The sequence below is a fragment of the Idiotropiscis lumnitzeri genome, chromosome 5, assembly GCF_059441095.1.
Source record: "Idiotropiscis lumnitzeri isolate Australia: NSW breed Sydney's pygmy pipehorse chromosome 5, RoL_Ilum_1.0, whole genome shotgun sequence".
NCBI classification, from domain to species: domain Eukaryota; kingdom Metazoa; phylum Chordata; class Actinopteri; order Syngnathiformes; family Syngnathidae; genus Idiotropiscis; species Idiotropiscis lumnitzeri.
The window spans coordinates 27,512,412-27,523,956 of record NC_142395.1 but is presented as its reverse complement, the minus strand read 5'-3'; the positions used below and the strand labels follow the sequence as shown (position 1 = coordinate 27,523,956).

General features: G+C 39.5%; 1 protein-coding gene across 7 annotated transcripts in view; it reads right to left on the bottom strand.

Annotated features, from left to right (window-relative positions):
- Positions 1 to 3,294: 3,294 nt before the first annotated feature.
- Positions 3,295 to 11,545, bottom strand: part of tead1b (TEA domain family member 1b) — a 39,905-nt gene continuing 31,654 nt past the window's right edge. For all 7 annotated transcript variants that reach the window (XM_088295803.1, XM_088295805.1, XM_088295806.1 and 4 more), the window contains 6 exons: positions 9,723 to 9,784; positions 9,486 to 9,610; positions 8,803 to 8,976; positions 6,508 to 6,648; positions 6,272 to 6,424; positions 3,295 to 5,398 (listed from right to left, as the gene is read on the bottom strand). In XM_088295803.1, the coding sequence (XP_088151929.1) occupies positions 5,285 to 5,398; positions 6,272 to 6,424; positions 6,508 to 6,648; positions 8,803 to 8,976; positions 9,486 to 9,610; positions 9,723 to 9,784 (769 nt within the window). In that variant the 3' untranslated portion in view covers positions 3,295 to 5,284. The remainder of the gene's footprint in view (positions 5,399 to 6,271; positions 6,425 to 6,507; positions 6,649 to 8,802; positions 8,977 to 9,485; positions 9,611 to 9,722; positions 9,785 to 11,545) is intronic.

The following is an 11,545-nucleotide window of genomic DNA, read 5'->3' as shown; positions in this document are numbered from 1 at the left end:
TTTATGTATTTGTAGAATTTCAATTTAAATTTTTGACACTCAATCGTCATTCAGTTAAAATCGTCTTTCAAGGAGTTGCTGATGGGGCACAAAGTGGAAAGAACTTGAAGTGAGCGCGATCACGTGACTGCCGCCGACCCTATTAACACAAGGGAATGTGGGACAGGCCCGATGACGTCACACCTGATTTGTTAAGTCTCCAAAGTTTGCTGGGCACATTTTTTACAACAGGAATGGGCAACTTAAATGCTGGCGGAGGCCACAATTTTGTGGTTCAGCCCTACTGGGGGGCACATTGGACCATGCAATTCTTACTAGAAGATGTGCGACAAAAATGCCATTTTAAATATAGACAAAATATGAGTATACATGTGGCGACACTTACATAAACAGGATCTCTCACTAATTTTTTTAAATTATTTCGATGAATAAGGTGTGTTATTTGTTGCTTGGGGGTCTTTGGGCGTGTAGAGGTATGCACGCGAGCAGTTAGTATTTTGTAAAAAAAAAAATAAAAATCGGCCAGTGAATTTGTGTGAATGAAGTGAAGGCCACAGTGGTTTTGTTAAAGGAGCTCCGGATTATTCAGAACTGTTTATATTTCCACCCATTTTGACGAAGGCTCCGGTTCCAGCTGAATAAAAACAGCAATAAAGCATGATGCTTAATACTTTTGCAATTAAGGCCTAAAAAGTTCAAAGTGTTCCTAGTTATGACTCCAAAAATGTCAGGGAAAGCCCACAAGAACATATAAACTTTATTTGGGGTTAATCAGAAGTTCTGTAAATGGTGGCAGCTGTGTGCTGTCTCCCATTTAACGTGTTTAAATGTGACTGGAACCACAATTTTACGTTTTTTTTCTTCCAACCACAAAAAGTGTTCCTTTTTCTCAATCGAGTTATAGAGGTGACATTCAAGGTGGAAAATGTTACGAAAATATTGATCTTAAATTCTTTTAATCCACAAAAATTTGCCATTTGGCAACCGGGGTGTATAGACTTTTTAGATCCACTGAATATTTTTGTGACATTCATAAAACAGAACAACGTGAGATTTTTCTAATTTGTAATATATCTTGGCTCAATAAATTCATTTTTACCTCGTGGGATGAATAAAGTGTCTACCTCACATAGAGAAACGTCTCCCTCTGGCGTTGGACGATGTTACTACATCCATTTCGCTGAAGGGAGAAACGGGAAGATGTGCAAGCACTTAGCGACATCTAGCGTTGAGCTTTGGTAAGACGTATGGCAAGAGAGAAAGAAAACTTGCTCGCACACAAAGTATTGGAAGACAAGCAACAAAACCACAACAACAAAAAAACTGTTTTACGTTTTATTTAGCTGCAATATTGCATACATAAAAATGATCTAGAAAGCTACAAAATAGCTAGTATTATCAAGAAGGCATCATGTTACAGCAAAGACAAGACCATAATAATAATAATAATTATGCAAAACATACAAACATAGAAGAGCCTCTTTTTTGCTTGCTTGCTCCAACACATTACCTTCGTAAATAAGAAAAAGTCATCACACATCTGTACCAAGAAACGCTAGGATATCTTTTTTTTTCTTCTTTTTTTTGTACAAAGCACCTCTTTACACAAACAAGTGTGCACATAAAAACAAACGTGTGAGCTATGTGAAGTCAAATCACTTTAAAGCCACAATCTGAAAATGGTCCGAAAAGCAAAACGGTACCAGTACCTTATTCTTTGACAAAAATGCAAATTCATTTATTTCATTCATTTTTTTTTTTAATATTTTCAAATGTCAGTTTTCTATGACGAAAGGGTGCAAACATTCACGCCTCCGAAGGCATCGATCCTGTCGTAGTAATGCTGAAACCAGGCGTCAACATGTATTGTACCAGCAGAAAAAACAATGAGCATCTCAATATACAGACCATGTCAACACGCAACCATACGAGCGCATACAAGTACACGAAGAAAACAAGTACAGATCAATACATGAACAGGTAAGTGGAATAAAAGAGCACAGTGTTCTTGAGACTGTGGTGGCAAAACACTGATTGAACATTTATGTGCACCCACCACAGACCGTTTTCTCTTTAACAGTGCAGACGCATGTAGCTCTGGTCCATCGCTTTAAAATTACCTTTAAATCTTTATTCTTAAAAAAAATAAAAAAAACAGCCTGGTTTTTGTGATTAAAAACAAACAAAAAAAAAAACTGTTTCCGAAACTTGATTAAAAATCAAAACACTTGAACCTGCAAGTGTACGCAGTGCATGAGCCGACTGATATGAATTTGTTGAGGCGGATGCCGATTCTGAAAACATTTTTGTCAAATCTTATCAATATACTTGTACAGATATTTACATACATTTGAGAAGATGGCGAGGACGTAATTGAGCCAGACTTCAGGAATTCACGTCCTACTAAATAGCATGAACTGTGCATGAGAACGTGAAGATTCGGACTAAACTTGAGCAGATTCCGCCGACATAATCGGCCGGTTATTCGGTCGGGCGCTGCTGCGGTGTTTTAAGGTCTTGGTCATCCGGCAATTTTAAATCCTTTGTGAAATCCAAATATGAGTGAACCATTAACAAAGTGAGCAGCTTCCTCTGGTTTGCATGACAATCTTTTAAGACATGGATGGGAAACTTTTTTTTCCCGAGTTTAAGTCCTATGAGGGCCACACTTTTTTTTTAAAGGAAAAAATATATTAATTTTTTTATTGTGATTCTGAAACACAACACTTGCTTCCATATTTTTCATGAGCTTTCACAACTTTTTTACAGTCCACAAAAGTTCAATTTTTCTCAAATATTGTTCACAAATGTGACTAAATTCATTTTTGTGAACACCTCTCTCTTGCCAGAACATTTCAACCACCTCTCAGTCGTGATGGATAAATGAAGCTTCAAATCTGCTTCATGAACCAGTTGTAGTATTTTTGGCCACCTGTAGATGGCACTCTCTGTTCAACATTGAGCTGAAAGCACACCGAATTGCCATTTTTTATTGAAACCAACAGTGCCATCTAGAGGACTTAAAAAATACAGCAGCTGGTTTGTGAAGCAAATTTGAAGCTTCATTTTCCCATCACTAATTTCAACCACCTTTTGTGATTTTTGTAAAGGAGTGCTTTAGGTTATCCATCGTAAAATCTAAAATGTGCAGATTTATTGTGCACTGGTGTTAAGTTTGTTCAACTTAATAATCAGTAATTTAGTAGAATTAACCGTAATAAATATCGTTATGACGACCCAAGCGCATCAAGCGAGGCCAAAAGAATTGTTTGATGCTTTGAGAACACCATGTAATTATACGAACATTCTTATCATGAGTTTTATTTTCCAAAGTTCACGTAAAAAATATATTTTTTTTTCAGTTATACTCTCATATTGTCACCTCAGCACTGAAAATCGGCACATTTTAGAGCAGACTTTCAATTGTAGGCAATGATGTCAAATCAGCATTTAAATTTGTGGATTGATTATCTCAGGAAAAGAGAAGTGCTTACAAACACAGATTTAGCCAGTATGTGAAGCAGAGAAATAGGCTTCTTGTGCACACACACACACACACACACACACAAAAAGAAGTCATGGCTCTTTTGAGTTGAGCTCATGAAAGATGGGAGCAAAATAATTGTTGCCTTTATGGTTTTGTTCAGAGTACATTTTGAGCACGATGTGGAAATGTCGGCGGGTCCTCTGAGGTTGTGTTTGTTTTAAGAATTACATGCGGGCCAGATGAAACGCTCTGTTCCCCATCCCTGTTTTAAGAAAAAGGCAATGTGGTACTTGGTTCCATCTCATTTTTTGGTCTAGCAACATTTTCTTTTTGTGTCAGTTGGAATTGGAAATTGTCACCCAAAGGCACTTTTTGCTACCACGCACAACACAATAAGAGAGCAAGAGATTTTTTTGTTGTTGTTGTTCTTATTTGTTGGGTTTTTTGGTCTCATACATTTACCATGAGGAAAGTCAACCAGACTTCGTAGAAAAAAACTAACATTTAGTGAACAGGACATTTTTTTTTTAGAGAAAAACACAACTAATATCGTCCGAGGCATTTTTATGTGGTAAATCTCAAACTAGAAGAGTGTACTGGGGGATCAGCCTGACTTAAAAATAAGAATGCAGGATAAAGTTGGACTAAATATGCTAAGGCACTGTACTCTTAACACTTTGGCAGACCGTATCAGGACTCTCTCACACGACTCCAACGAGTGGCGTCTTTACGAGGAGACAGATCACTTGTGTCTTCTTGGAGATCGCACGGCTGGAGCGTGTTTAAGGCTCGGGGGCGGCATAGGCCACAATCACGGGAATGGAATGCGGAGCGGCAACGGTCGGACTCAAATCGTGACGGGAATGCTGCTCATTGAAGGGGGGAGAAGCCACAAAGCAAATGCGGCGTGCTGTCTGACAGGATCAGATAGTGTCGCGATTACAAGTGATGGGGAAATGAAGCTTCATGAACCAGTTGTCGTATTTTTGGACTCCTCTAGATGGCACTCTCTGTTCAACATCGAGCTGAAAGCACACTGAATTTTTTTAAACCCTTTATTTAAAGCAACAGTGCCATCTAGAGGACTTAAAAATACAACAGCTGGTTCATGAAGCAAATTAGAAGCTTCATTTTCCCATCACTCGCGATTACTCAAGAACAGAAGAAACAAAGTGCTTTGGATGCGTCAGTATAAATCTTGGAGTACTTGTTAGGAATGCTGAGGAGGTTGGAATGTTTTTCTAAATCAATGAGAAAAGGCAGCAAAGTGAGTGTAGCGTCATTTTGTTTTGTGCTTCAACAGGGAAAATAATTTACTTGTTGATAAAAAGAAAAGTGGTCATTTAGTCACATATTTAGTGTCATGGTGGTTTCTTTGGAGCTCCGTGGGCTGCAGGTCTCGTACATCTAACAAGTATGCTCAACACACTCAAACGTTACACAGACCACATCAGGCCACTGGCGCAAAGAGGCCAATCGCATATATACAGACAAAAAAAAAGAAAGTAGACGACACAATTCCGTTGACCAAATTAGAGTACTGTCGTGAATTGTGTACGTCAACGCCACAGTTCTATCCATTAAGGAGATTTCCTGCAGTGGAATCAAGAATAACCAAAAAAAATCCCCCACCGGTTCCACAACTCACAGCTGCTGTCAAACAACACAAAAACAACACGCTGATAAGAAGAGACTTCGGTAAAGACCGCAAAGCGTTGTCGCTGTGATTTTTCACGAGAGGCACTGCCACTTGTCCGGAGGTCAGAGAGTGTGTGAGAAAAAGGGGAGCGGGCTGATTCATTCTTTTACCAGTCTGTAGATATGATGCTGGGCGCCGTGCTCGCTGTTAGACACTTCAAACACACACGCCATGCAAAGCAGCGTCTCCTGCGTATCCCGGTTGGTCACAACCTACAAACAGACACACACACACACACACACATATTTAAAGACACAAAATTGTCTGAAGGTGTGAATGGTAGTGCACATTTCCCTCATACTTTGATGAACCAATGTTGATATTTTTGGCCATAATTCCAAAGTGAATGTTTGGCGCAATGAGCAAGCATTGTTGAAACACACTCCAACAGGAAGTCAAAAGGCATTGAATTACTGTTATAAAAAAAAAAAAAGAAGATTTTGCTCAACCACCATATCTCAAAAGTTAGAAAACTTTTCTAGATTTTTTTTGGCACTAATTCTGAATATGCACTTGTTTTCTTTCTCAAGTACATCAGGTTTTTATAATAATAATAATAATAATAATAATAATAATAATATATTTAGTAATATTTGTGAATTAAGGGAGGACAGGAGGACATTTTGTTTTCCTGAAATGCCATAACTATAAATTAGAAGGCATGGCAAAATCCGTATTGTAAAAGCTTTTATAGGTAAAAATGTAAAAACATTTTTATTAAGTCAAGACATTCATGAAATCAGCATAAAAAACGTTTAGGGACACATAAAGCCATCTGTGATTATTATTTGCTATTGACCAGTGTTTTTTTTTTTTTATTCTTATTTTTATTCTTCATTTACTACAAATGCATCCTTGTTTATGTAACTACTGTAAGACAACAACATATCCTGAGAGCAAGAACAATAACTTGTTCTTCCACTAGATGGCAGAAGCGAGTATTAACCGGAGAATCCACCTGTTGCTGTTCACACAGCAGAATCATAGCATGTGTTCAACTAAACAGGTTCAGATTTCACGCCGCGTCAGAAAAGCCAGAATTTAGTCATTTCATGTACTTGGCTAAATAAAATGTCATGTCTTACCAATAAGATCGTAAAATTCTCCAGCACACTGTTCATCATGTACTTCTCAGGCAGGTGTTTTAGCTTATGGATGAAGTTGATCATGTATTCACACATGGGCGATCGGCTTATCCTGTAGACGAAGCGTCCGTTTTCAAACCGCGCATATTCCGTCTGAAAGAAAAAGAGAAATGCAGCAAAATCAACAAGTCCGCATTTGACACTGCTGAAGCGTCACAAAGACGGACGGCTCTTACCTCGACTTTCTCGACCACCTGCTTGCCAAAGGAGCAGACTTTTGTGGAGCATGTGATGGTCATGTTCTCTGAGCTCTCATACTGACTGGTGACGCCGTAGAAAGATCCGTTGTCGTCTTGAATGTTGCAGTTTAGGTCGGCCTGAGGAGCACAGCGTTTCAGTGGCATCATTTTGCAAACGCAAGGTCGATGCAGTGAAATGGAAAGGGAACGTTGCATTTTGGGGCATGTTCACACAGTTCAGGAAAATGTGGACATAAAAAAATGGGATTTTGGTCTGACTGCAAACAAATTGTGGTGTGATGAAATGACAGCGGAATGAAATCAGTAAATTATCAGAACCTCTTTTAGTACGCTTTAAAAAAAAGAGACTTCACAATTTCACCCCCCCTCAAAAAAAGTTGAGATTTTGCTTTGAACTTCACATTCATTGCATTCAAGAGATGTTCTGGTGATGGAAATGCGTATTGGTCAAGCTCACGCACATTTGAAAATAACTCTAAACAAAGCGAAATCAGACAATTTATGAGCATATGTGAGCTTGCAGACAGCGTGGACATTTTTGGACTTGGCATTTCATGAGCACATGACGGACCTTCACTTCGCGACATGATTCACTTAGCAAGTTGTTTTTATATCAACTGACATTCCACTATGACCGAGTAAACATGTTAAGTTTGACAACATGCAACTCCACACATACTCTGATGCAAATTACAAAACGGAAGTGTAGAAATATTTCCTCTGCAACGATGTGCTTTTTCAGCTCGCTGAAGGAAAACAAAATGCTCGTCAATGACTGTCACTGAAAATATCAGAGGGCGTGAGCGTGCAAATGTTTGTGTGGATTTAATTGCAGATACACTTGAGAGGCCATTTTAGAGACGGACTTTCAAGACAAGCTCGGTCGTCCAACACGGACTCGGTTGTGCGTAAGTGTCTTTCTGTATATTATTTCTGATAACTGACGGTATTATGAGGGGGATTGATTCAAGTCGGACTTCACTGAAGGCCTACGTGTGAAATGCACGGCCCGCCACTGGATTTACGTGATGACTGAGTGATCTTGAATAGGACACCAAAAAGATTTGACAGGAAGCCACCATGTAAAAGCGATGTAAAAATAAAAAAAGCTTTGCAAAAAGTGGCGCACACGATGAAAACCCCCCAATCAATATTCGGATTATTTTCACAATAGAATAACGAATATACACTTCATATGAAAGCAGAGCCAGGATGACGGCGGTGGAAATATTGAAGAGGATCACGCAACACTAAAAGAGTGATTCATAAGATTGACCGTCCATGTTCCCAGAGGGCCGCCCGTCTCTACACCCCGCACATCCTGTTAATTACGGCCACAAAAAGCGGAGACGTCCGCCTCCAACGTTCTCCTCCTTCATTAAGCAGAGCAGTTATACATTCATTATTGTGCAGATCCTGCCTTTCATTTGAAATTTAGATTGGCCGGTCACTTCAAAAGGAATGTGAGGGGACTTGGTCCAAGTACATGGTCTCTACTTTGTTGGCCGCCGCTAGTTAGCATTTTGCATCGGGGAGGGAATATGTGCAATGTTTAAAGAGCCATTATGCGGCGCAACCGGGTCACGCCATTGTTTGGAGATATTAGACTGAATTAGCGAGCGCTTTGATCAAAAGCTCTCCTGCTATGCTCGTCCAAATATAGCCTCACACATTCTGTAAACAATAAGAGCACTAAGAAGACGACTGACAATCACTAAAGGGCATGAAGAAAGAATTTTTTACAGTTTTGCTTGACACTAAAGAAATGTGTCTTTTAATGCAGAATGGCTCGGCATCAAATTTGGAGGCGTGTCATATTTTTATACTTTATTCCGATAGGCAGTTCTTCATTATTGACACACAGCTGTTAACGCTTTTGAAAAAAAAAATGAAAATTACACAATGGATTGTAGATACAAATTTGGTTGCAGTACAAAAACAAAAAAGGATATTCTAGGAAGAAAAAAAGCAAAAAGTACAAATTCAACAAAATATTCTTGCTGATATTGAAAATTTTGATTTTATTAAAAAAATATATTTATTGTATTGTAGCACATTTTTAATTGAGACCTCCCACTGGTTACTGTCGGCCATGAACAAAAAAAAATGAAACTACATATAGGAAAGCTTTTTTTTCAGAATTTTGCTATTCACAGTCGTACGCTGTCCTTATCACCCGCCAATAGCGGCGGTCCACTGCATAATACACAAAAACATGTTACGGGAATCGTGACATTTTATGGGTTCGAATGCTGAAATGATCGGACTCACCCAAAACTTTATAAGGAAGAAGGGATTTTGGGGTCCCTTTCCATGCAGCTCCTTCAGTCCTCCCTTCTTTTCAGGAAATTTGTCATAAATCTGACGAATGTCCACAGACTCCAGCAGGGCGTCGCTGTAGGAATGATTTGTCTGTCCGATATGCACAAAGAGGTGCTTGTTGTACTGCGAGGACAAATAAAAGATCATCTATAGCAGCGAAACAAACTGGATTGCAATGAGGATCTATTTAGTTTAACGTTGGTGAGCACAAATCTCAGTTTGAGGATTACAAAGAGAAGATTACTTGATGGAAAAAAAATTGCTTTGTAGAAAGAAAGAGTTGACGCGCTCATATTCAAAGATACATGAAGTTTTACGAGGAGAACAAGTAATATTCTGCAAATGACAAATTGACTCGTGTGAAATTAACTCTAAGAAAATTGATTACACCAAAGGACTTGTTGAGATAAATAAATGAGTGGCCGCCAATCCTTTACATTTACGAGAATGGTTGTCTTTGTTGTGTCCATAAGTGAGATATGGAAATGAAATGTTTTAGCAGACAGCTGATAAATAAAAAGGGTCTTTTTCTGGTCACCATTTGACTTTCTCAAGGAAGTTCCCAAAGACACAAACGACTTAACAAGAGGAGACGGTGAAGTTTCACGTTCAATATTAAACATCCTTCTTACAGAGTCTGGGTCTCTCTGTTGCTCCAGAAAGGCGGAGAACTCCACCAGTCGCAGTTTGGTTGTACCGATAGAGCGGCCCTGCCATGCCGGTGCGGTCGGAGCAGAAGCGGCGGTGGACTCGTAGCCTTCGGTGAGACAGAACAGAACAATGAGGATTGTAAACATTGATTTTCTCCTTTTAAAACGAAGACCGTAGCGTAGTGGTAATAGACATTGTGTCATGTGATTGATCCTCACTTGAAATTGCGGTTGTGACTGCAGGCTGGATGGGGTAAGCATGCTGGGTGAAGGGTTTGATGCTGCAAGAAAAAGCAGACAAACCCATGAAAACTTGTCCAGAATAATAACAATCATGAATACACACAGACGTATAGACTCAATTGTTGGCACGATTCCTGCTAAAGAAAGAACAACTTTCACTAAAATAACACAAAATTAAATAAAATTGAAGAAAAAAATTGTTTGCTTTATTTTTGTGGTCCAACCAAATTACTATTGAAATAAATAAATAATGAAATGTTGATACAATTATCTTAAAATTTGGGGACAATCATTGCAATCAAACTATTTCTGTGACTTTATTTTCATGTGTCAGCAGCAGTTTTTGGCCCACTTTCTGTGGACAAACTTCTCAGATGCCTTCTCCGGATTAGCGTCAGGGCTCAGATAATGCCGCCTCAGAATTGTCGTTTAGTCATTCTTGGGTGTTTTTACCTTTGAGTTTTGGCTCATTTTACGTTTCAAAGACCCATAAACTGCGAATGAGACCAAGGTTTTTTTTTTAGTTGGTGTAAACATCCGTGCCTCCTGACACTACACAAAAATTCAGCGTGTCTGAAATATAACCAGTTCTTATGCGCATTTTTATACATGTTGGCTTTGGCCTGTGTAAGTGGAGTAAAGTTCGGTACGGGGAGGTGATCACATGAGCTCACATTTGATGTGAAATCCCAAAAATTGTGAAGAACGCTTTTACACTTTCACAGGTCCGAGTGGACATGAGTACCGTATTTTTACGGTCACAAGACATGCTGCATCAAAGGGCGCAGCAACAGTTGAGGGTGCTAATTCCGTGTTTAATGGATATACTAGACGCGTCGCACTACAAGGCGCTAGCTCAGCTACTAGCTCAGCTACTAGCACTCAGCTGCTCACGCTAGCTGAAGCCAGCTCACCATGACTCAATCCCCTGAGGGATTGCTGCCAGAGATATCACTCCGTTTCAATGTCAGATGTCATGAAACTATTAGGAATCACTGCCAATATCACCGACTCTAACCAACACGAAGTGTCATGGCAATACCTCTAGTGGACAACGTCAGGGGAGGGACTTCACTGGTCGCCACACTCCTTAGAGTCACGGTTTCAAATCAAAACCAAAAAAAAAAACTCAGCATACAAGCAAACAATGAAACAAAGAAATAAGATTAACACAAAACATGTATCTCTCATGCCATCTATATACCCAAAAGAAATAAAAATAACACAAAAAGATTATAGCAATGGCTTCTTGGGAGCCACTGTGACTCAGCCAAATCACATGGCTGTTTAGAGAGATGTGCTGTTGTGCTTTGGGCTTTTTGCAGTCTGTTGTCTAAACCTGTGACGTTTCTTGCTTGCAATAACATAAATGATAAGACAGACTACAACATTGTGGACAGCTGCCCTTTTGTCCAGCTTTCTCCTACACCATAGTCACATAATGTATAAGTCACGGTCAATTAGAAGCATAGATGACTCAGACCTTGTCCAGCAGGGTGTGCTAACATGCACTCCGAACAGCCCAATGAGTAAAAGGGTTGATGGTCGCGAGTGATGCTTAGTCCATATAATGGGCGCGTTGCTTTACAAGGCGCTTTGTTTGTTTTGGGCAAGATTAGGGACTTTAAAGAGCGCCCAATGGCCCGGAAAATACGGTAGTCATGTGCATTTGCATTTTGGTGGCGATCGGTCGCCGTTTTAGACAACCGACAAAGTGGATAAAGTGAACAATATTACCTCGCTTGCCACCCTGCTGTGACGTAGACCGCTGAGGCCGGAAAAATGAACAAGACGAGTGC